Source organism: Betta splendens, chromosome 7, assembly GCF_900634795.4.
Source record: "Betta splendens chromosome 7, fBetSpl5.4, whole genome shotgun sequence".
Classification (NCBI taxonomy): Eukaryota; Metazoa; Chordata; class Actinopteri; order Anabantiformes; family Osphronemidae; genus Betta; species Betta splendens.
Genome location: NC_040887.2, coordinates 16,796,905 through 16,822,500, shown reverse-complemented (window position 1 = coordinate 16,822,500; position 25,596 = coordinate 16,796,905). Strand labels below are relative to the sequence as shown.

Here is a 25,596-nt window from a genome sequence, read left to right as displayed (position 1 = left end):
TATGTAATTATTTAAGCCTTGACCATCTCCATTCTTTAAGTAACTCTAAACCTCCTCCCTCTCATTCTCTCACGTCGTGGTTTCTTCTGTTCTCACTACATTTGAGATCTCTCTCTAATAAACAATGCTGGGCTGGTGCAGATGTTTTAAAGTCCCCGTGAAGCTTAGCGTCTGTGTGTTTTCACCAAAGTGTATCACAGCAGTGGCAGCACTGATCTGAGACTTCTAATTAGCTCCCCATGCTCTCAAACTCATAATGACCCCATTTGTCAGGAAATGGGCAGCTTGTAAGGATACAGAGAACACAAAGGAAGAGAACCACGGCTCCCAGGGTGGCGCTTTGGCTGCTGCAGACCCGACCGGGCCACTGTAATTAATGGTCAACGTTTTATTAGAACCTGAGATCTCAGACACAGGGAGTCTGGCTGTGAAACTGGAGACCTGTAGTCGGCGTGTACTGTAATATGACAAAGGCAATAGAAAAACTCAGATGAAACAATGCATCGATTAGCCACGTTTCACACTGACTGACTGATCATGAAGGACTCCTGTCGTGTCTGAACCTTTACGTCTGACATCTCTAGAGGTTATTCAGTTTGTTAATAGAAATCATAATTAATCATCCTATGGCACTGAAATTACTATCCTGCATCCTATAACTACCTCTCTCACTGCCCATTTCCCCCAAACCTTAGAAAGAACAGAAAAAAACAATTGGCATTCAAGTCACTATGGTCGAGTGAGGGATGGAGAAACAGGAAGTAAACCCTTCAGAATAAGACCGACCCCATCGTCCAGTCAGCGGTTTGTTGGTCTTCCTGTCGTCAGTCTTGTCTTCATTAAGGAAAAAGCTGCTCCCTTGGCTCAGAACCAAACAACTGACTAATGGGTTTCACTTCTTTGCCTTCAAACAGAATTGAATTGCTTCCGCAGTTTGTTTAGGGCTGTTGTCCATCAGCACTTTGAAGCAGCGTCCAGTCATTTTTTTGGCATTTGGCTGAATGTGAGTATTAAAGATCATCAGTAAAGAGCAGTGATGCATCTTTGCTGGCAGACGTACGTCCACTTCCTATTACTGTAGTGGCTTTTTTCCTTGGGAACACTTGGGTTTTGTTAATATTTTTTAGCGATTGATGTCATTGATCTGCTACAGTATCAACTCATGGTTCATCTGCTTCATTTATCTTAACGTAATGAAGGCACGGACGTGATCAGTCGCCACGTAGGAGTCAGACAAAGTCAGGATTATTCAGAAAAGCAGCTGACTAGGACAAACTGAACTTTGGATCCTGTTCCACTAACTTTCTGGGTTGATGTTGGCCGGATGAGTCAGGTTTGGTCTGATGTTATAGAACAGTTGAATTTTTTTATTGAAAGCAGTGAAGCACAGAACCGTAACTCATCTTAGAGCTTTGCTGCCTATTCTGCCCAGATTTTATGGGATTGTTTCAATTAGTACAGTTAATAATAATTAGCTTTATTCATCACTGTTGAACCTGAATCACAGGTTAGTTAGTTTAATGTTGCACGTGCTTCACTCTCACGCCACCCTTTCGTCACTACATTTGGTAAATGTAGACTCATGGTGTGAGAAACAACAAATACAGAAAATCTCCATGAAATGTAAAACGCTTACAGGAAGATATGACCTTTGCTTTATGTTTCCCGTCCAGTGAGAGGTGACTTCAGGAATCGGCCTGGACGTTGGAAGGAAAATCATTCCATCGCGTTAATAAAACCCTTAATGTCATTGTGGCTGATTTTGTGCAGTAGCGTCACAGAGCAGCTTTATATTTGCCCTCAGCGCCATCAGGTACAGTATATATGGAACAAACTTATCACGAATTGGATCGTCAGCGCCTGCAGGTGCGGCTGTTTGCGTCCTGCTTGGTGGTAAACGAGCTGTTAGTAACGATGCCGGTCTATTAATTGGCTGATGATGAGGCTAGTTATGATGTAATCTCTGTCGCCCCCCTCCCCCTCCTCCCCTCCCCTCCCCTCTCTCTCTCTCTCTCTCTCTCTCTCTCGTTTCCCCACCTCTTTCTCTGTCTTTCTCTCGCATCCTAACCAACATGGCCGCTAAGTCGGATGGAGCAGCGGTGTCTGTGGACGATGACAACACGCCCAGGAGCGCCTCGGAGCCGGGGAACCCCGCCGCCCGGCCCCGCTGCACGGCCGCGGGCGGGAAGCCCTACACGCCGCTGGACTGCTGCTGGGTGCTCTGCGCCCTGCTCGTCTTCTTCTCCGACGGCGCGACCGACCTGTGGCTGGCCGCCGACTACTACCTGAGGGGCGACTACTGGTGGTTCGGCTTGACGCTGGTCTTCGTCGTGGTGCCCTCCGCCGTCGTCCAGGTGCTGAGTTTCAGGTGGTTCGTGTACGATTACACGGAGCTGAGCGGCGGGGACGGAGCAGCGAGCGGCAGCGGCAGCGGCAGCGGCGCGGCAGCGGCAGGCGGAGCAGTCACGGAGGGAGACGGCACCGTGAGCACCAAGGACAGCGACCAACGCGGCGGGAGCGTGGCGGCGGAGAATGCCGCGAATGCTACACCGGCTTACGCCTGCTCCTCCCCCCCACCCGCGACGCCCGGGAGAGGGGGCTCCCCCCCGCGGTGCTGCACCGTCTGCATGTGGGTCTTTCAGTCCGTGCTGCACGTCCTGCAGCTGGGGCAGGTCTGGAGGTAAAACCGCCGGCGTGCGTGAGAATGGTCAAATGTGTTAGCGTGCGTTTAATACGTGCACCGTGCATCCTTAAGACTGTGCTGCTCTGGAGGCGCGTGCGCGTGTGTGTTCGTGCATGTGTGTCTGAGTCTGTGCACAGACCCCGAAATGTGGCCTGATGTTCATATTCAGCGGTGGCGAAAATGTGCAGAAATCGACCAGACCTGGAGTGAGACGGAATCTGCAGCATCTCCTGTGTCAGTATGAGGAAAATGAGCCTCTTCCCGTTTCCGTGGTGATTTACGCTGACTGTGGACAGTTGCAGGGGACGTGGACACAGCCTGGTTGTCATGGTGTGACAGGGATGCTGCCGGAGCCGCTCCTCTCCACGGCTGCTCGTCCTGTTAGTGATCTGCTTTTATTACTCACACTCAGCATGGTTCTGGCCCAGAGCATCTTTGTGGCTCATATACTGTAAAATTATTCATCCAAACTAATGAGGTGGCTTCATTTAATGGAAAAATATAACTCGGGAGGATCAGTGTTACATTTGGCGCTTCACCCGTCATTCATGTATTATTACATCGTAAATGTAATATACTCAAAGTTGAAGGCACTGTCATTTAGAGAATAATTTTAAAGATTCTAAGAGCGACGTTGATCCGTGCAGAAAGGTCTGGTTTGCCAGAGTGTCCTTGAGCAAAGCACCAGGGCTGTGGGTGCGTGTTGAGCTGCCTTCTAATGCAGAGAGTTGTGTGAGAACGGCACTCCCATCCAGGGTTTAGCCACGTTTAAAAGCTTCAGCATTCACAGCACATCAGTTACTGCCAACATTGAGCATGTGGGGATTCACACGCATGTGATGAGAAGAACCTTTGATGTGATGGTTGCTCATGGGAGATCTGGCCAATGTGACTTAATTCACTCAGCACATAATGATGAGATTTACAGATTTATGGTTTATCATACAGATTAAATGTGTGGTTTTTAGTCATTATATCAAAAATCCGTTGTCAGCAAACACAGCGACATGTGGCAGGAAGCGTCGTCCATCCAGGAAACGTTACTGCTGGTGTCTCATTAACATGGTAGTAGTCACAGCTGGAACCAGCAAGCTGAGGGACAAACAGGTCACATCATTTCAGTTTTATTTCTATGGCACTAATTCACAATGAAAATCACCTGAAGGAACTTTACAAGGTCCAAGATGTGACACACCTGAACCCTCTGAACACTCTGCACAGACCGTTTCACTACAGTGAGGCTGAGCTTCTACTTTATAACTCAGATATTTGAGTTACCACTCGTCTCCTCTCAAAACATTTGCTCCCTGTCTCCTAGCAACAGGAAAAACTTTGTAACTAGGGGTCTAACAATTCATTGAGACAGGTCTAATGCAAAGTTAACAAAGCGAGAAAACAAACAAATGTAAGATGTAAGTAATGTAAGAAATATGTATAGTAACGATTAATATTCCTCATGTGTGTTATAGTTTATCCTTTCTACACAAAATACAGTTCAAAATTCCAAGTTCTGCATTTGATGAACAAGTACAAGAGTTTTGTCACAGTTTAAGATCAAACACTGTTTTTACCTCTGACCATCTAAAACAAGCTGATTCTGGCAAAATGTGTCTGGGGTCAGTTATTTAGGAATTAACTGGACGTCACAGTTTGTCGTCATCACAGGAAACAGGACCAGACGCCTGAACCATAACAGGCTTCACAGACTTTTGGACCAAACGTCATCAAAGCTGGAAGCTCATTGTTTCACAGTAACAAATTGTTCAAGTTCCCTTAATTGAAACATCTCTTATTTAACATTCATTCTTTAACAATGAGCATTAAATCATCTGCTGAGCTTCCTGCTGACTGAACACATTACTATTCAGTCTGAACTGGACAGACTTGGAATGTTTGTCTGAATCTTGTGGTAGATTCTCTGTTGAAAAGAAAGTGATACCAAATGAATGTCTGAGAAAAGGTCAGCAAACATTTGTCACATTCTTTTTCTGCTGAGTTTTATTCCAATCATATTTAAAATAAGTGTAACTACAGATAGAGTCATTAGAAGACAGTCTATGTGGGTAATAGTCTGGCTAGTGATGCACAGGAGCAGCTTGGTCCAGAGCGTCCTCTTCTCAACTGGACCTTCTTTCCTTCCATAAAAGATTGTGTTAGATTATTCAGTCTTTTTGGAATTTTTCTCTTCCTGATTTTAGATCTTGTAACTGAGAGATTGTTACATATTAAATGTCGAGGTTCATCCCTGACGCTCACAGCCTCTTAGGAAGTAATGGCCAGAGACCAACAAAGCACAAGTCCAGAGTTCATAGCCAGGCAGCACTGAAGGTTTTCAGTTTACTCGGTTCCCGTCTGAGCCAGATCAGACCAATCGATCCCAGATGGGAGCAACGGTTGCTTGGCTCAGGTAGACCAGGCTTCAGCTGTGTACACGGCCACAGGCTAATGATGGGAAGTAGAGTGGAGCCTCATGGGGCCTTGTGTGGGGAGTGACTCGGTCATTGCTCTCACGCCTGTAAACGGTAAAGTGGGTAAAAGCACTATGTGTAGACGTAAACTGATTTATAGCTCTGTGTTCTTTATCAGGATGCAGTAATTGAACCAGGACTCAGATTATCAGTTATATCACAGAGTGCTTCGCTACTGCTGACTTTATGTGAGAAAGTGCAATTCCGTCTAAGCACGAATAAAGAGACTTTGGTGCTGTAGATGTAGAACCTGTGATGTGGATGTTTCATGTCGTGAATGAATCTGCATTTATTATTGGATATTTCCTGGAGTGACTGTAAAGGTGTTGTGTATCATGATCATGTTGCCTTTACATTTGCATTTTACATCAGAGGATGTAAAACAAAGAGCCTCAGTTGCTCCTGGTTGTTCAGTATTAGTGATTACCTAATAATAACCAGTGTTAGGTGGATGAGGTTTGCTCCAAAGCGATCCATTTACTTGTGAAGGTTAAGGAAAGTGAGCTTTGAGCAGACCTTTAGTTAATCTCCAGTTGACTACTACATAGTAAAACCAGTTGAGACCAAAGTGCAAAAACATGATAGCCAGGATCATTAAATGGGTAGAAATACCCCCGAATTTATTGGCTGTGGTTGTTAAAACAAGTTTGTTACAAAGGTCTTAGCATCATTGATGTACAGCTACATTCTGCTCTGAGCGGCTCATAGACCTAAAGCAGACAGTATAGCAGACATTCATAGTTGGTACTGTGGTTATAAAAATGATGAACTGGGAGCTGGCGTCTGCGCTGGCGTCTGCACCGTCGTCTACATTAATGTCTGCGCTGGCGTCTGCATTAATGTCTGCACCAGCGTCTGCACTGGCGTCTGCGCCGGCGTCTGCATAAATGTCTGCGCTGGCGTCTGCATTAATGTCTGCACCAGCGTCTGCACTGGCGGCTGCGCTGGCGTCTGCGCTGGCGTCTGCGCCGGTGGCTGCACCGGCATCTGCGATGCTGACATCACAGTTGTAACTTGTCTCCCGCAGGTGTTTGAGTCACGCGCTGAAGTTCAAGGCTCTTCAACTATTTAAACCCTTGCACAGTAAATGAAGACAGGTCTGAGATTCAATTGAGGTATTGATTATGAATAAAAACACGTCTGGAGGGAAGTGATGCGTGTCAGTCTGTCTACGACCATGATGGACGTCCCGTCCCCCGGTTTGCTTTCCTGTCCGTCCGTCAGACGCCGCTGAATAATTCACCAGACTCCTTGAGGGAGCTGTCAGTCATTTCCAGTGTGAATGGACGTAGCATTTCTTGCTAGCTGCCCTGTCATCTGATCCGTCTCCTCCTTTTTGGTCTTTTTTTTGTTGGCGCCCGGAACAAGGACAGCACTGCCTACACTACACTACCACATACCTACACTGTGACACGCTTCCAGTCTGTAGCTTCCCACAGTGGGACCGACCAGTGTTGTGGGTATAAATATTCTCAGCAGACTCCTCAGCTTCTTGTGAGATGCAGTAATAGCCCAGTTTCTCCTCAGGGAGAAAGTTCATCTGATTTTACTCCAAATTAACTGCTCAGTCAGAAAATCAGCAAATTAATGTCTGAATTTGATTTGATCTGCTGATGGACTAAGACAAAGGTTCTACTGTATGTCTGAAGCAGAATGGTGAGATCTGTTTCCTCCTCTTGGTGCCCACTGACCTTTTTTCACTAACTCATATTTTTACTGCAGCAGCTGCAGTCGTGTGACACCTGAACTACTGGTCTTTGTCTTTTAAAGGAAGATGTGCTGATACTGGACCTGAAGTGTCTCCAGTTCTGGTCCGTCCTCCAAAGTACAGCTCAGACCTTTCACGACGTTTAATAACAGTTGTATGTGGGACAAAACGGCCTTTGATTGTTAATTGTACGATTAGGTTGCTGACTGATGAGCAGTGACATCATCGCTGAGGAGCTCGTGCCAAAAGTCCAGTCGTTGCTTTAGATTTGAGGGTTTGTCCGTGTTCACAGTTGGATGGAAGCTCAGCATAGACTGTGGATGCAGTTGGAGTCACACAGATTTTTGTTTTTCCTTCTTCTCTTTGTTCAGACAAACACATTCAGACACATTCTCCTCGAGTGTGTGTGAACTTCCTGCTCAAAGCTCAAAGAAACAGTTGTATCACTGTGGGTTCTAGTTCTGAGCTCTGTGAACTCGCTCACTCTCTGATCTGTCTCTTTGGATTTTCCTCTTGCCGTGTGTGTGCGTGTGTGTGTCTTCAGTTTGTTTTAGTGATGAATCTCTGCGTTTCTATCACAGTTTTGCTTCTCTTTAACTGCTCTGATCAGCATTTGCTCCATGGCAGCTTTACCACGACATTTATTCCTCCATTATTCACCTACTCTGTCCATTTTTACACCATTGTTTGTATGAGCGGTACACTATACAGATCTTCTGGAAAACATAACGTTAAGATAAATGAGGATGTTTGTTATGCTGAATCCAGTTTAACATTTTAACACTGGAGACACAGATCCACATCAGCGTCGCAGACAGAGATGGAGCAGAAGCGTTGATCACAGAAGCACGTAGTGTAGCCTGCTGAACGCTGAGCTCTGCTGACTCCCTCCCATCCTCCCCCTCTGTCAGTCAAACTGACTGTGGATGCAGAATCCTGACATGCTGACAATACGATCAAATCTGACATTTTCATTGTGTCTTGTTTTTCTTTCTCTACGCGTCCATCTGCCTTCTTTGTTTTACTCTTGCCTCCCTCTCAACTTTTGTCCGTGTTCCAGCGTCTTTTGTGCTTCACTGGGTGAAAAAGACGCGTTTACAGCTGATGAAGAAAACCCTTGTTTTGAGGAGCCTCTCGAGGATACGTTTCTGTACTTTCAGATGCAGTGAAGAGTTTGAGTGCGAGTGTGAGTCTGAAGAAGCGCAACGGAGACCTAAAACTGAGGCAACTCTCAGGCGTTTCATTGGGAATCAAATTAAGAAGGAAACAGCTGATTGTTTTTTTTTTAAAACAATGTTTCATTATGAGAGTAACACAGTAGGAACAGAAAGATTTAAACATTCAGCAATTCAGGGATTTAAGTAAGAGGAAGGTTAAAACGTGGAAAGAAAGACAGGAAATAAGCGGGTGGGTTAAGTCTAAAAACGTGTTAGCATCCAGCTAGGACATGAGCACACAGGGCAGTAATATTAAAGTACACACAAACACACTCAGGTTTATGCAAAGCTGTCAAACTGTAAACTAGAGATTTTTACAAATGCAGACAAACACAATCCCTGATCCAGTAATAACACAGGCAGGTGCTTAATGAATTAAAGGCTCACTTCTTCGTTCAGACAGTGAACAAACAAAGCAGTAGCGTCTGTTTTGTGAATCTGAAATCACCTTAGTGCAACAGCAAAAACATCCAGAACATCCGAGGAAGCAATAAAGAAATGAGCCCATCTGTCGACCCCACAACCACCAATTAGTGAAATTACATGTGACTGGTGGACGATGATTTAAAAACCTCAGTCAAACTTATTCCAAATCTTACTTCATCAGCTAAATATCAGATTGCTGCATCAGGCCGGTGAGTGTTGGCATGTAGTCATGTTTGAGGCGTGTCACCTCAGCGTGTGAGCAGCTCTGCAGACACTGTGTCACGCGGTCACACACTAAAACGTGTTTGACGCGTGGCAGACGTGATGCACAGTGTTCAGCAGCATCATCAGTTGATCCAAAGCAACGGGAAGAAGGCTGACCTGCAAAAAAAACGAGCTGGTGTCTGAAATCCTGCATCAATCTGTGTTGATGATATAAAATAGCGAAGTGAGCCAATACTGGAAACAGTGCTGAAAGACAAAAGCACTCAACAACCGAACATCACTCCTCGGCGTAAAGCTTCGTTGGTCACCAGACGCTCGCAGTCGTTTGACACCTACTGCTTTCATGAGCAAAATGCGCCACTTTATTTAAAAACGAGCATTAAGCAACGTCTCTTTTTATTTCCTGGCTGTCGTAGCTGTTGGTACAAGGAGCCCTGCTGGTCTTATATACACGCTTTACGTTAAGCGCTACAGTACAGATCGGCCTTAACGTGTGTGGGGAGAGCAATTTAGATAGAGAAACGTGGGATGATGCTAAAGGACGATGAGGTGAGTGAGACACACGAAGGGAAGAGAGTAAAGGGAGTAAATGAGAAGTTACTAAGAGAGAAAGCAAAGAACAGGAGAGAGAGCGACGCAGAGGAGACAAGAGGTGGAAGACAAAGAGAACATGAGACAGGAGCACAAACAATGAAACAGGCAATTTTCCCATAATCCCTTGCAGTTGTAACCGAGTGCCCAGCGAATGATATGAGCCAATAAGACTGAAGTGTGTGCTGCAGGTCAGGATGTTCCCAGTTCTTCATTCCCCTCAGTTCACCGAGCAGAGAAAACATGAGCTGGTGGCCTGAGCCTCCAGCCTGGAACAGGGTCACAGCAGCCCAGGGGTCAAGGGTCAGCAGGGGTCAGAATGAGCGATGGAGCATACACTTTGTTGTGCAGGTTACGGTACATGTGGGCATAAGATGAGACCAGGCTGCAGTGTTGTTACTGGATTTGCCTGGTGAATGTTCTACCATGACATGATGTCACTGAAGCTGTGATGCTTCCATGAGGACCAATCACAGCTGCTGTGGTCTGCAACTACTGTGCTGTGGGTACTGTAGCTAAACCCAACATTCAGCAAGAAATCATCTGGAAACGGACAATAAAGCGTACGTCCGTCCAAACATCCGGTTTACGTTTCACTCATGCGATATGAAGGCTGATGCTTCGGAGCTCAGGGCTCCTCTTTGATTCCAACCTGAGGCTTTATTAAAGCCGGTATTGTCATGTTTCCTGTGAAGCCCGTCTTGCCCTACAGGAACACGGCCTGACATTTACATTTCCCTCATCAAACCCAGACATCTGCTGGCTGATGAGAGGAAGAGAGGGGGAGTAGACACGCTGATGAAGACGAAGAATAAAAGAAGAGTGAAAAAGACAGAGCAACTGGACGAGATGGAAGAAAAGCAGAACATCCGCCCAGAATACAAAATAAGAGATCAAACAGGAGGATGAAAACCAAGACGGCAAGAATGGTGTCACAGGAAGACATCAAACGAGAAGCAGACGAGTGAATGAAAGATGGAGACACGACGCAGGAAGATGGCGTGAAGAGAAGATGAGAAATGGAAAAATGGGAAGAAGTCGTGTTAGAGTTTGTTTGCTGCTCGTGTGTTTCGGTGGTCAGACGCTTCAGATCCTCCGCTGTCACACAAACAGACTGTAAAATGAAATGTTTAATGACACTCCCAAATGTCAAAGAGAGAATGTGGCTTATCTTTTATTAATGTAACTGTTGACTGTGGTGCATGATCTAAGCTGATTTGTACTTACAGCTCCACTAAACAATCATTTATGCTAACAATGGATCCAGTAGCTGAGTGAGCAGGTCCCCTGAGCTCTGATCAGCCTTTTCTGGGTCATTGCTTTAGTTTTATTTCCTGCAGCTGGAATTAGCAAAGCGGAGATGAGCTTTCAGCAGTAAACTCAGGCTCTGGGTCGTACAGGACCAATGTGGTTGCTCTCCTGCAAAGCTGCTACCGCTGTGTTCCAGTGACACACGTCTTCTAGCACCTTCATACGTCTGACATACAGTGTCAAAGTTTAACAAACACCAATTCGACACTTGAGACTTTGAAACATAGACAAAACATTGAGAGCTATTTAGACATCAAACTGCAGTAAATGTGCCCGTGTTTCAATGTGTATCTGACTTTTGACCATGGTTTGTTCTACAGCAGCTCAGAAACATCACTTCCTGTCTCTACAGCCACTTAACAGTGAAAAAGCTTCACTCTATGAAAACAACTGTTTGACACTGTAAAAAAAATAATCAAATTAATCACATTTAAAAGTTACATTAAGCTGCAAAGTTTTATAACTATATATTTATTTACTTTATTAAACATGTTTATTCTGTCAATAGTGTGAATGCTCCTCACAGACCAGCTCACCTGTCAGTCATCATAGAGAACTCAACCCACGATGTGTTGTACAGACGGGTCAGAGTAGATAAACACACACACACACGCACACACACACGCACACACACACACACACACACACACACACACACACACACACACACACACACACACACATACACACAGCAGGGAGTTGAGTCATAGACGAGGAGAGGACTGACTGTCAGAGAGACGGATGGATGAGACAATGAAAATCAATGATTTGTGTGTGTGTGTGTGTGTGTGTGTGTGTGTGTGTGTGTGTGTGTGTGTGTGTGTGTGTGTGTGTGTGTGTGTGTGTGTGTGTGTGAACTTGTACTTGCATCAAAGTGAGAACGAAAAACTTATTTTGGTTCAGATTAGAGCAAAGGTTAGACGTCTGCCTTTAGTTGTGATGGTTAGGGTGAGGGGCTAGGGAAGCATTCATCTGCCTGTTGATGACATTTTGGCCAGTTGTCACAAGGCCATTTAAGGGTTACGATATGTTGTCGTGTTCAGGGAAAGGGGACAGTGAATGCATCATGCCAGGAAGTGCACTCTTAAAGTGTCCTCACTTGATTGATTAATGATTAAAATCATTTGAGGCTTCACGGACCTACAAGTCTGTTGATACAGACTTGTAGCCTGGACAAACATGTTAAATATTATGCATCTTTCTTGTTACGTTAATCTCTTCGTCCTGTGTGCTAAAAACGTTTTCTGAGGCTGCATGGAAGCAACAGCTCTACGTTCTCCTCAGGTCTTTGGGGTCCTGTGGTCACTGACTCAGACCTTTGGTCAGTAATGCCTGATCTCCATCCTGTTAGAATACGTTTGGTTCGTCACAGACGCCTGGTGGCAGAAACCAGAGCGTTTGATTCAGCTCATGGAATAATACGGTAAATACAAGAAGCTTTCACTGAGCGCAGAGTCTGTTGCGTCCTTCATAGAAGGGTTGATGTTGATTATGTAACTGCAGTAAAAGTGAATTAGGAATCAGACAGCATTCTGCCTTTCTCCTTGGACTCAGGTTAATTCATCATCTGGGTTTCGAGTCAACACGTTATTTTTGCTGTAAGTTAGTGTGTTATTGTCTTTCCTCATCTTCACCTCCAGCGCCGGTGTCTGTATTTATTCACCCAGAAAAGCACACATCCAGTTACACACTCACATGTAGCTGGCCCATTTATTTAGTGTACTACTACTTATTACACACATTTAGACACGAAGCTCATCCTGGTCTATTCATAGCGTTTGCTCCTCATTAGTGCCATTCAGAGTTATTCTAGTCGTATGAATGAACTGGCAGCTGCTGCACAGATAGGGACTCGTTCTGGCTCATTCACTCACCAACCTGCCTCTTTCTGTGCGCATGTTTGTTGGTGCAGGTGTTGGTTCGCATTTGCATTTTGGTTTCTTTGCAACCGCAGGAGGACAGTTATGTTCAGTGAGAGAGAAGAGTTGAAGGAAAGGCTAAGATCCTGAGTAGACGGATGCGTGCAGTCGCTTCATTATCACTCATTCGTTTTCCCGCATTTCTCATCTTTTTTGACACCACCCTCTCATTTAGTGTTTTTTTTACCTGTTTCTCCACATGCTCCTTTCCCGTTCATTTCGCCTCTCAAATTAGAAACTGCCTCCCTTCCCACCTCCTCCTCCCTCTCTGCCTTCCATCAGACACGCTCCTCATTCGCCTGCTCGCCTCTCTCTTCCAATCTGCCTCCATCCATCCGTTCTGTCTCCCTGTACGGACACAATGCTGCTTCATTGTCTGCTAGGAAGCGTTTACCTCCAGCTGGGATCTGGCCACGTTTCAGAAAACACAGCATGAAAACTTCCCTCAGAACTGAAAGGTGGCGCAAAATCTAGCAGTATATTTAATGTGGATGAAATCAGTTGAACTGTACAGAATGGTGCAGGGACGATACGGCACAAAGCTGCGGGTTCATAACATCACAGCAACATTTAGAGCAGAGCAGCGATAATCAGCAGCCTGTTAATGGCTTAATGACACGGTGACTGTGTTTACTGCTGCAGAGCTGATTACAGTTGTGTGTGTGTATCTTTTACAGCCAAACACTGAAGACCAGGTTGTTGTGTGTGAGTGAGGGGAATTGACAGTAACCATAGAGATGCGTGTTGTAGGGAAGTGGGTGTTATGAATATAGAACACATGCAGAGATGTTTGTTCTCCCGCAGATCGTCTCCTTTCAGCCACTGATGGAGCAACTTTTCCTCAACAACCGTCTCCTCACAACTGTTCTGTGAGCACGCCTCCACTTTTCCTGGCTGAACATTTCACCACTTTGTTTCCAAAATCAAATTGTCACCATTTCCAACAACTAACACAGAAACTCTATAAAAGCCTTTTGTGTCACCTGTAGACGCTTGTGTGAAATGTGAGAAACAATCTGCGGAGTGCAACTGTGTTCAAAAATACGTCTCCTGTGAGCTCGCTCCGCGCTTCCAGTCCAATGCTGTGGGAGAAAAGTCACAGGACCGAACCTCACCAACACGAAGCTGCAGCTGCTACTGCTCATAACGATCCCACCAACCAGGCCGTTTATCAGCAACTACAGTGTGTGTGTAGGACTCAGTGAGAAACTTCTAAACTAGAACCTATGCTCCCTGAAACTGAGACTCTGTAACAGGCACCAGCCAAGAGTCTGGTTCTGTAAACGCAGATCCAGACGTGTTCCATCTGTTTCATCAGCACTTAACAATCAACACAGTTCACTGTGCAGATTGGATCATCTTGAACATTTTTTTCATTATCAAACCAATAAATTATACATTTGAGATAAATGTTTGTAGGGTTTTTAGGGTTAAGATTTAAATGTCTTTAGTCAGTGTCAGAACCAAGTCGTCTGTGGACTATGACTCATCCCAGACGCCGCAGGTTCAGGCTGGTGATGAGAATCTCTCTTGTTTTGTTGAGGATTTATTTGAGGTGATGAGAAATAGATTCTAACGTTGGCTTGAAAATGTAGGTCAGTAACCATGACAACGGTTTAGACACAGCGACTTTCCATTTATGTCACCAAACATCTTCAAATGGACCCAGTGGTTGGTTTTATTATGGACATAAAAAACAGGCCCAGAGTTATTAAGGAGCTTGGTGTCAGTGAAATGGAAACGTCATGATGAACCATGTGATGAAACCAGCTGTCTGGATACACATGGGTAGATTTCTCATTTCTGGCATTGTTTCCTTGTTAAGGACTGGGTGTCCACTGGACAGATCTTTAAGTGTGAGGTTAAATGTTGGTTCTGACACTCCACCCAACTCAGCTGAGTGCCTATATGGGACAGCAGCTTGGGGATAGACGGCTGATTCACTTTGAGTGGCACATGAATATTTTTATCTGTGTGTGTGTCTTCATAACCCCATGTAACCATGGCAGCGTGATGGAAGCAGCTATATTGGATAGAGAGCCCTAGACACCACACACACAGACGGCAGGGTTTGACTCGACGGCCCACGTTTCTACATCTGCTGTGTGTCACCAGATCACTTTAAATTTACTAGTTTCAAAATCAAACACATCCCCTTAGCCCTGTTACACTGACCAGTGAAGGTCACGCTGTACCAGCCGTGCGTAGAGTGTCCGCGTTGACCCTAAATGTCCTGTGCCACCAAACCACACTGCAGCATCTTGGCGTGTCTGTGTGGATACGTTTTCTTATTTATAAGTTAGTTCACCATAAATACCTCATGTCTCTTTTAGACCATAATGTGGCATAGGATAGTGAACAATAACCTACTGGTTCTACTGGTCTTACTGGTTCTACTGTTCCGTATGTAGGTCTTGTTCGATCTGATGATCATTGTGCATCAGTAAAATCTTTGTCTGACAGAAACACACTCAGCAAAACAGACACACAAGTGGAATGTGTTATGATGTGGGATGTTCAGGTGATTACTACTATGTTAAGGATCTGCAGCTTGTGCGTGCGTGAGTGCGTGCGTGTGTGCGTGCGTGTGTGTGCGTGCATGCGTGCGTGCAAGTGTGTTTGTTTGTTTGTTTGTTTTTTTGTTTGTTCTGGGGAAACCAGGCCACAGCAATTCTGGGACAGAGCCAAGAAAAACAGGATATAAATAAGATTAAAGCTAGCAGGGATTATATAATCGTAGCTTGAGCTAAACTACCAGTTCAGTTTAAGGAAGGCAAACACAGAGCACCACATAATTATGTGGTGTCATTAATTTAACATTTCTCTGACTCTTCTGCTTTTAATTGAATAGTGTTTGTAACATTAACTTTTTCCATATAAGGTCGATTTTACAGCCAGCGTGTGGACGTACTGTATGTGGTTTGAAGCCCAGAGGTGATGAACTGATGTTTGTGCTGCTCGGCTCGTGGGCGGTTGGCCCCACGGAGCAGTTTCGTGGGTCTGGCCCCCTGCTGTGCAGCGTGGCTTCCTGCTAAGACTAAATGTTCTGAAAGTAATGACCTTCAAAATCTGTGGAGACTCAGCAAGTAGGAGAGAGTGGAGGTGGAGCGTCCCTCCACCACTCGCAATTACTCTGTCAGAATTAAAACAGGGGCACAATAGAAGCTTGAACTTTATTCCTATGTTACATTAGGACATGTGTTACTTTTCCACCTTGGTAGTAGAACAGCTTTAAATTATCTGTTCATCTAATCAACAGACACAAACTGCAGCAGTGTCAGTGCCAGCAGCAAGGTCATAATTCTGCTCAAAGATGATATTGGTCACCATGTATATATAACTGGGCAGGAGCTGATCTAACACATGTACCACATTTAGTTTGGCTAAAAACACCAATATTTAACCCGAAAATCTGAACCTAACCCAACAAAAGAGGTGTAAGGACACGAGGAAGAATGAGTCCAGCAGCTACCTGTTGATGCGTGGCCTCCTGCTGTGACGGCTCAGTCATGTAATGGAATGCACTTCGCATCTCCTGCCTGTTTGTTGGTGTCTTTCTTTCTGAGCGGCCTCTCGTCCTGTCGCCTTCCTCCACTTGTGGTGTATTTCCTGCCTTTAGACCCAGACTTTGCCTTTGGCCTACGTTGCTAAGAGACAAAGTTATTGCCTTTTAATCCTCTTTCTTCTTGGACTGATTTCTCCTGGGACTCGTTCTTTGCGATGCCCTGAATTTTGAATGAGTCTGGTTTGGTGTGGGACGCTGCTCTCAGACTCCTGGACCTCTACCTGCTCAATTCTTTGGACGTCGTATGGATTTTCTGGCTTTGTTTTCTGTCCCTGCCTTGGTCTGTCTTCTGCTGTTGTGTGTTTTGTCTGTGCCACCTTGTATTTAGCATCCGGATCATCATTGTCTCTCTGGGTTACATTGCATCGTTCCCATCGTTCACTGTTTGACTCGCTTTCATTGAAGCCACCATCTTTCCTTCCTGACCTCTAATTAGTCCAACCAGTCGTGTATTTCTATGCTGAACCAGGCCCCAGTTTAACTCCTGCTCAGATTATCCAGGACTGTTTCTACCTGAGCTGTCAGTCACAGATTCCCATCAGTATCACACAGCAGCAGGAAACTGAATCTCTGACCATAATCGTTTATGGTCGTTGTTTTTGGACAACCAGTAACAGTACACTGTGGTTCCAGTCCAATCCCTCTGTCCCCATTGCTCTCTCTCTCGCTCGGTTTCGTTCTCTCTGATCGTTTCATAAACAGTGATTGATCAGCACAGGCAGCATCTCACCAATCATCCCCTCCTGCCTTCCTCTCGTCTTTCTCCCTCATTACCCTCCCTTCTCTCCCTTCTCTCCCTTCATTACCTTCTCTTCACGCCATAAATCTCCTCATCTGCCTTCTGCTACTCTTCACTTCTGTCCATCACCTCTTTTTCTCCTAGAAGTGAGTCATATTCCACTTCTCCTCCTCAATTTCTCATCTTTTCATTTTTCTTGTTTTTACAGTACCTATGCCAGTTCATCAATTCATTCATTGTTACATTTTTTATTGTGTTTCTGTCTGGTCCAATCACCTCCTGTTTCCTCATTTTTCATCTCCTAAAAGATGAATGCGTGAGAGAGAACAGCTCAAACTGAGATGCTTGACCTAAATGAGAGCATCACCTGGTTTTCATACGTGTGCATCTGTTTTCCAACTCACTGCTCTGTGTGATCTTATGAGGAGCAGCTTCCAGCGTCGACCAGCTCCATTACAGACGCACGTTCACAGCACAAACGTCATCCTGTTCTTTTCCTGCTGTGTCACCAGTTCAGTTTTTCCTGCGTCATCATCTTCATTTTTCTTTCCTTGTCACATAACACACATCACTGACTGGGATGTCGTCACATGTTGCAGTGTGGCCTCCTTTAAGCTGAATCCTTATTTTTGTATCTCTGTTCTTTGTTTCTCAACCATTTTCCTGTGCTCTCTCCGCTTCCCAATATTCTCACATCCTCCTTTCTCTGTGCTGAGCTTCTCAATGTGGCAGCTTAAGTAGGTCGACGTTGACAACTGAGCAGCTCACAGACACAGAGAGGGAATGATTTCTGCTCTCTCGCTCGGCCTTCCTACAAACACTGACTGTGGCTCAACCACACTGCACGCTGCAGAAAGGGGGATTCAAACACTTGGAATGGGAGAATGTCTTCATTCCACAGGTTTGAGTGTTGGCTTGTTAAAACCTTGTACCTTCAGGCAGAGCCTTTCCAGCGCAGGTCCAGGTTTTTAGGTTGGCCTCCATTCTCCCAGTCGTGATGCTCAGACAGTGTGAAGTGTCCAATCTGTGTCTCCAGGTTTGTGGTCAGCATCAGCTAGTGATTGTTGTTATAGTGACACAAGTAAAGGAAAGGTGGCCAGTGCGCTTTGATGTGTGCATGGTTCTTTCTGAGCGTTTTGACAGTAGCATTGTTTCCAGACTACAGGATGCTGACTGTTCCAGCCTCCTCCTCCCTCTGACCCACTGCAGGAGTCTCATCTCTGCTGGGGGACCTGCTCATGTTCTAAATGACGCTGACGGAGTAACGTTTGCTTCTGTGGTCACATCTCAATGCTTAATCATCTTATTCACAGTCCAAATCTAGTCTAGAAATCCTAGAAAGACATTTGACAGTTACTGAGGAGAGAAGACGCCAGCAGCATCTGAACGGATCAAAGCAACACTTGCAGCTGTTTAATGAGGTTCAGCTGTGCAGTTAATTAGCTCCAGTATCTGGTATGTGGTGAATGTTTGCTCAGCTCAGTCAGATGAGGAGCAGGCCCAGAAACGACAGAGACAGCCTGGCTATGACACAATAATCATGTTACTGCTTCATGCTAATATAATTTACAATCAAGAGATCTGATTGGACAAAATGGATTCGGAGGCTCCCAAAATGCTGAGCACCGATGTTTAGCTAAATGTAGTTCAAAGTCCTGAACAGATTATCTTTCAGAGGTGGTGCAGCACTAACTCACCACATTGGTCTGGAACTATGACAAAGACTCCTTGATTTATTGGTCCAGTTTTTGAGCTTGACAGACACAGCAATGTGGTTGATGTACCGGTCCGTCATGGTGAAGAAGAAGCTGAACGGCAAAAGTCTCATTTACCATTAAATCTATGTCCACACCTATGGTCACGACCGAAAGGACCCCGGATAAAAGCGGTGGGAATGAGTTTCCTCCGTAGGGTGGCTGGGCGCTCCCTTAGAGATAAGGTGAGGAGCTCTGTCACCCGGGAGGAGCTCAGAGTGGAGTTGCTGCTCCTCCACATCGAGAGGAGCCAGTTAAGGAGGGTCGGGCATCTGTTTTGCATGCCTCCTGGACGCCTCCCTCGGGATGTGTTCTGGTCATGTCCCACTGGTACAATAGGAGGCCCCAGGGAAGACCCAGGGCACGCTGGAGGGACTATGTCTCTCTGCTGGCCTGGGAACGCCTTGGGGTCCCACCAGAAGAGCTGGAGGAAGCACCGGGGGGAGGGAGGTCTGGAGCTCTCTGGTTAGACTGCTGGTTTGTGATGTTATGCAGATGCTGCCACATTGTGCTAAAAGTAAATGGTTTGGCAGAACAGGAGAGGAAAAGATGAAGGAATAGAGGAAGTGGATGAGTAATAGAGAGAAAGAGAGGATTCATATAGATTTGATAGATTGGGAGCTTGAGGCAAAGAGAATCCCTGAGAACAGAGCAAAATAGATTGGATGGGGAGAAATAAACAAAGTGAGAGGGAGACAATGGCTGCATGAAATTGGGTTGAAACAAACAAAATGGGAGATAACAAAGACAGGAGGGGAAAAAAGGAAAAAGAACCGCATGAATGAGAAGAATTAAGACTGAGCTAAAAGCAAATGAACAGTGACAGATGATAAAAATGAGGGAACTAATCAACACACAAGACTACAAATACTGTGACTTCTGTGACCTCTAAGGTCTGAACAGGAAGTAATGGTCATGTCAGTTTATCAGCACTCAGTGTTTCTGTCCATCCGATGTTCGTAGAGATGTTTAGCTTCGTCCTGTTGATCTGGAAAGAAAGGAAAGAAGAAGAGAGAGGGTGAAACAAGCAGACACAACTCAAAGAAACAAGCAGGGGCAGAGGTGGAGATACACACTGGAGACAGGAGGCTCTGCAGAGCCTTCAACCAGCGCTGTCAATATACTGTAAAAAAGCAACACAGAAGCAGATTAAGGCTCAAGCATGTCACTTTAGGCCCCTGTGTCTGTCTCCTACAGGTACATCCATGCCCTTTACCTGGGCGCCCGCAGCCGCTGGCACAGCGACGGGCCCCATCGCCACTTCCACTGGCGCTTGATGTTTGAGAGCGCCGACATCACGATGCTGCGACTCCTGGAGGCCTTCCTGAAGTCGGCCCCGCAGCTCGTCCTGCAGCTCAGCATCATGATCCACGGCAACGCAGTCCTCCCTCTTCAAGGTGAGAGAGAAGGAGCCAGTTCAGTCAGGACATGCTTTTAGACAGAGGTGTATCACTGTTTGGCTGCTGGGATGTTTACCTGCTGCCTCCACTTTCAAAGGATGCCTCATTCACCAAGTTCATCCATCCCTCAATTTGTATTTATTTATTACAGAGACAACAGCAGCACGTCCTACTTCATATGCTCATTTCTGGATTAGGAAATACTGGAAAAGTTGAAAAATGTGATGATCAGTATCTGGATGTAGTGATCACTACTGTTGATATACAAATGGAGATTTCAGATGGCCCATATTTTCACATTGGTGGAGTTACGGCTGCATCCTTTACAGGGATCTCACTTCCCGACCTTTCTAATAAATAATTCAAAATGATCAAACGTTATTAAAAGTCCATCCAACTTTCTCCCTCTGACTGGGTGATTAACACAAGGAAATGTTCAATGTAAAACATGCAGCTTTAGCTTAAGATCATGTGGTAGCGACACCTTCACGCTTGGTTTTTCACAATAGAACACGCGCTTTACTTTCTATGCAAAGAAATTATCATTCATTCCTCTGCCTAAAGTCGCCAGGGCAGCTGAAGATGATGTACTGTAAAACACGTTGGGCTCATAGACTACAACTACTGCTTCCTTTTTTTCTGTACCTGCCTCAGCAACAGTCTGGTTGAGAGGGGGCGGTGCCAGACTGATAGGGGGTGGAGCCATCCTGCTGGAGCGAAACTGGTGTCTCCACCATTGTTTCTCCTTGCATACATCAACAACAATAATGTTTAATGGCTATACAGTATACAATGCTGTAGATATGACGTTACCCAGGTTCTCTTGGATGGAGTTGCGGATTCTACTGTTGACGATTTACTGTTACGGATCATGAGTTTTAGGCTACATGTGGACAAAGGAGCACTCGAAACTAGCTTCAGAAGCAGAAAAAACAGCCAGGACAGAACGGTCGAATGAACAGTGAGTAAGTAATATATTCAACCTTTTATTTTTTTACCTGGTGCTGTGAAGTTAGTGTCGGGGGGTGCTAGCATACATTGCTAATGGAATTAGTGCTGCTAACGTTAGTTTGTGCGTTATAGTTGCTGGTAGCAACTCTGATGCTAACTAAATAAATCTACTTTATTTTGTAGGTAAAATCAGCTGGCCGTGTATCGTCACAGAGACTCTTAGAAGGAACAGCTTTCTTGTTTTTCCAGCCACTAACAGCAGATGAAGAAAAGAAGAGGGTTTTGACTAAATGAAGAATCTGTGGCTTTCTAACTGTCTGCTTTGATTGAAAATAAAAGGCTGTTAAACGACTTAGAAACAATGTTTTTACACTGTTAAAATATAAAGTTTTGTTAAAAACGTAAAGCAATGTCCCAACATTTGTCTGTGAACTGGAGGAGTAGCACCCGCAGGATCAGGTGGGTCCAATGCAGATGGGTCGGGAGGTTCATCAGAGTGCAATGCATTTTGGGTGTTGTAGAATATGGCCATTTTCAGCCACAACAAATATTACTGCTGTTTTCTCTGGATATAGTCTATTAATGTTAAACATTACACATTTGATGACACAACTTACAACTTACCCTTCAAAGACACAGTTCTTTAAGAGAATAACCTGTATGTACTTTAATAATGTGATATATAATTATTTTTAGGTATGTGACAGAAATAATGAAATGTCTGCGTGTCTGTGATTGCAGCTCTGTTCTCTCCTGTCTTTCACACGTCTCCCAGGGCTTTCCGCCTCTGCCTCACTGGTCTCTCTTGCCTGGATGATCGCCTCCTATCAGAAGGTTTTACGCGATTCCCGTGACGACAAGCTGCCGATGTCCTACAAGGCCATGATTGCCCAGATGCTGTGGCACTTTTTCACCATCGGGGCGAGGACTGTAGCGTTTGCTCTCTTTGCCTCCGTCTTCCAGCTCTACTTTGGCATCTTCATCGTTAGTCACTGGTGCGGATAGACGCTGCATGACTGTGAAAATGTCTTAGGCCACCACAAGTTTTAGCAAAGATATAGTGTTACAGATATTGCTGAAAAACCTAAAAACACAAAATCACGCTTATTCAGAAAATGTAAAAAGAATAAATCTGTTTAAAAAATCCTGTTCTATAGTTGAAATAACTGTGCAGATCAAACATCTGAAGAGTTTGTAGTGATTCAATTATAGATTCTGGTCCACACTTGGATTGTTTAAACATAAAGTTTCCTAATCGTATAAAGTGTCTGAAAGGAATTTACTCTGCTAAATTCCTTCTACTCTATACTCTGCTTTCAGTTAGTTTAAACTCCCAAACGTTCAATAATGATGTGTATGTGCTGATGTTTGTGTGATATCAGATGTATATGCTCTCTAGTAAATTGACTAAAACATCTAGACAGTAGAGCTGTTGGTGTTTCCTGTGCTGGTGAGGGACACTGTTATTACCTGTGGGGTGTTTTATGTTCCAGGTGTGTTATGACCTTCTGGATCATCCAGGGTGAGACTGACTTCTGCATGTCCAAGTGGGAGGAGATCATTTACAACATGGTGGTGGGCATCATCTACATCTTCTGCTGGTTCAACGTAAAGGAGGGCCCGAGCCGCTTCCGCATGACCGTCTACTACTCTGTGACTCTGGCGGAGAACGTAGCGCTCACCGCTGCCTGGTACACCTACCGTGGGCCGCACACCTCCGACTCCTACGCCCTGGTGGTGGTGTGCCTGGTGGCCTGCAGCTTCGCCTTGGGAACCTTCTTTATGCTGGTGTACTACTGCTGGCTGCATCCTGACGGGCCCGTTCTGGGTTCACAATGGGGGGCGTGTGTGGACGAGGGCGTCGTGGGAGCGGGAGGGGTGTCTGGAGTGATTGACACCTGCCTAACCCCGTCCCAAGGGTCCCAAACGGACATGGTGATCACCAGCCCCCCTCGGACCCTCCCCAGGACTAAGGACACAGGGGAGCCCGTTCCTGGGGAGAGGGACAAGGACAGAGACAGAGACAGCTGCCTGCCCGTCTTTCAGGTCCGACCCTCTCCTTCCTCATCTCCTGCTTTACTCCACAGGACCTCGTCCTCATTGCGTGCGCAGGAAGGACCTGTGATCCGGATTGACCTCCCAAGGAAGCGATACCCAGCCTGGGACGCGCATTTTATTGACCGGCGCCTCCGCAAGACCATCCTGCTACTGGAGACCACATCAAGCGTTAGTCCCCGAATACAGTACAGGAGTAGCATGATGGGCAGCAAAGAGGTGCTGGAATATGAAACAACTGTGTGAACCAAGAGGCTGTTCAACGTACAAATGCAGTCTGTGACCAAGGGACCCAGGAGCAGAAAGCAGTTCTCCTCCTGAGACCATGCCAAGGGAAACAGAGGCACAATGTGTAGAAAACAACGATTGTAAAATGTGAAGCGCAATCTGGAACCGAGGCTCTGCTGTAAGTAGCATGAGGAGCTGTGGGACGTTCACGGAGACACAAACTTTTCTAGAAGCTACAGTACAGTAGAAGGTGAGAACTTACGACCAAGGAGCATCAGGTTCAGTCCTATCCTGCACCAACACAACAAGCGGCAAATGTCTCTGGCAGCGATGAAGGTGCAGGGATGAACTCAGACTCAGCAGAGACTTAAAGGAAATGTTCAGACCAGTTCATTCAGGTTTGATGCTGACAGACGACGAACTCACTATCCAATAAACAACATGGTCTAAAGATGCCAAATGTGTTAAAACTGGGCTGAATCTGGTCTACGAGCTCATCTCATAGAGATTCAGGTTACATGTAGTATAAACAGTAGGTATTATTTTTTCCGTGTGAATCAGGATGAAACCATGAAATATAGTGAAGTAATGTCTATTATATATTACATGAATGTCTCTCTTAAATTTAGCCCGTTTCAATGGTGACGTAGGCATTCTCTGTGTGAAGGGCACAAACAAAGTATGAATGGATTCGACTGATTAAGGATTAACTGACCTTAGGGTCTGTTCCACCATCCTGTTAAAAGGTTCCACCACTACTCCTGACATGTGGCCTGTGAGTCTCTGTCTGTCTAATGTAATGCACAACGTCTGGACTGACGGGACACAAAGGTGATGAGCTGAAGTCCCACCGTTTACTACAGCCTCAATCCGATCAAGGACTCGTCTGGAAGCGTCAACCAACAATGGATGTGAGGATGTGACGCTGCGACAGACAAAAGCTATAGTTAGAGGTTTGGGGTTTTGAGTTAATAAGGTTAATTTTACTTGTGTCGTCCAGAATCCGTCTATTTTGCTCATTAGAATCATGAGCATCATTTGTTTTGGGGGAGAAAAATATCTTTAAATCTCCTTAACAGTCTTTAATAACTTTCTACAGTACATGGATGTAATCATTCACAAGAACTAAGGAGAACACACACACAGGTTGGCAACAGCTGTTTATTTCTGAAAGGTGTTGTCGTTTATGGAATGAAACCGTGTACAGGTAGTTTAGGTAGATTCAGTGTGACTAGTTAATGACGTCATGTCATGATGATCCAGTAGCTGGAGAGAAGGAGCAGGTCCAAACAGCGTCAAGGATCAAAGGTTCAGCCCAGTTTACTGGTTTCTGGTTTTTACTGGTAGCTTATCATTGATAGCATTTTATGTTTGTAGCATTTAGAAGATGCAGTGTTCAGAGTAAAGAGTAAAACCGCTGTGAACTCAAACCTCACCACATATTACTACATGTACAACGATGATCCTGATAAATTTCTCCTAAATGTGGAATCGAGTCCTTCTCAGGGCAACGGAGATGTTTGTCATGGTGACGTTTGCTAACAGGCCTCCAAACCGCCACGGTCCAGTTCCACGCTTCAGGCTGCAGATCACAGAAGACTCCGCTTTCACCAGTGCTGCTTGTGCCATAGAAGTGCGATGAGCCACAGACGTCAGTAGGAGCCATCAAGTCGACATCATTAGCATTAGATCAGGTCACATGATGTGAGATGAGCCATCGCATACATTTAAAGGTGTTACAGGTGTCTGCTGTTCACCATCGGGGGGTGGCAGAGAAAACCACGGTGGAACCATGGTTCAGTGTTTGAACTAGTTAACAGCTGTTAATGGTGCTGAACACGGCGATTCTCATGTACAGGTACCGTTACCACGACGACGATGAGCCAGTCTTTGTTGTGATGCTCTGATTATATATCAACTTGAACAAAATATGTTACGAAGTAAAGTTAGTGAAAAAACTGAAATCATCTTTTAATGCAAGTATTTATGTTTATTTATTTTTGTATTTGTTTTATATGAATTGATCTATTGTTTACTCACTCAGTGGCCATGTCTTTGGTATGACTCTTATATTAAGATGTAAACTGACTTTTTTTTTTACTCATTCTCTATGTGTATAAACCAGAGTGACTATCTTACTGTATGATGTGGGTGTGTGAGTGTCTGCTGTGGTTTGTATGTATACTATGTACAGTACCACTGGATGGAAGGGTGCTCCAGGTTTTTTTGATAATGCTGCTTAAACATCCTCTGAGTGAACAAGCAGAAAACCAGTGGTGAAAATATCTATGACGATGTTTAAAAAAGAACTGTGTAGATGGGAATAATAATGTAGTAAACATGGCTTAAAGTATAA

The 25,596-nt window shown here is 45.1% G+C and overlaps 1 protein-coding gene and 1 long non-coding RNA gene across 3 annotated transcripts in view; one reads left to right on the top strand and one right to left on the bottom strand.

Annotated features, from left to right (window-relative positions):
* LOC114858862 (uncharacterized) overlaps window positions 1–2,037 on the bottom strand; it is a 5,281-nt gene extending 3,244 nt beyond the window's left edge. Inside the window, exon 1 of the long non-coding RNA XR_003786436.3 lies at window positions 298–2,037. This is a non-coding gene — a long non-coding RNA (uncharacterized LOC114858862). The remainder of the gene's footprint in view (window positions 1–297) is intronic.
* xkr7b (XK, Kell blood group complex subunit-related family, member 7b) lies at window positions 2,038–25,596 on the top strand. 2 transcript variants are annotated; one of them, XM_029156517.3, is made up of 4 exons: window positions 2,038–2,680; window positions 19,804–19,987; window positions 21,699–21,952; window positions 22,451–25,596. In XM_029156517.3, exons 1-4 carry the CDS (start codon window positions 2,073–2,075, stop codon window positions 23,256–23,258), a joined length of 1,854 nt encoding a protein of 617 aa, XP_029012350.1. In that variant the 5' UTR covers window positions 2,038–2,072; the 3' UTR covers window positions 23,259–25,596. The 2 variants fall into 2 exon arrangements, with proteins under 2 accessions (XP_029012350.1, XP_029012349.1); XM_029156516.3 differs by having other exon boundaries at window positions 19,804–20,003; window positions 21,733–21,952.

What these genes read in the sequence shown, in the direction of transcription:
- xkr7b (XM_029156517.3), top strand. Translation starts at nt 2,073, where the DNA reads ATGGCCGCTAAGTCGGATGGAGCAGCGGTGTCTGTGGACGATGACAAC. An exon ending in TCATGATCCACGGCAACGCA is followed by an intron (nt 19,988 to 21,698) that starts GTCCTCCCTCTT and finishes CTGTGATTGCAG; the next exon opens with CTCTGTTCTCTCCTGTCTTT. An exon ending in ATCTTCATCGTTAGTCACTG is followed by an intron (nt 21,953 to 22,450) that starts GTGCGGATAGAC and finishes TTTATGTTCCAG; the next exon opens with GTGTGTTATGACCTTCTGGA.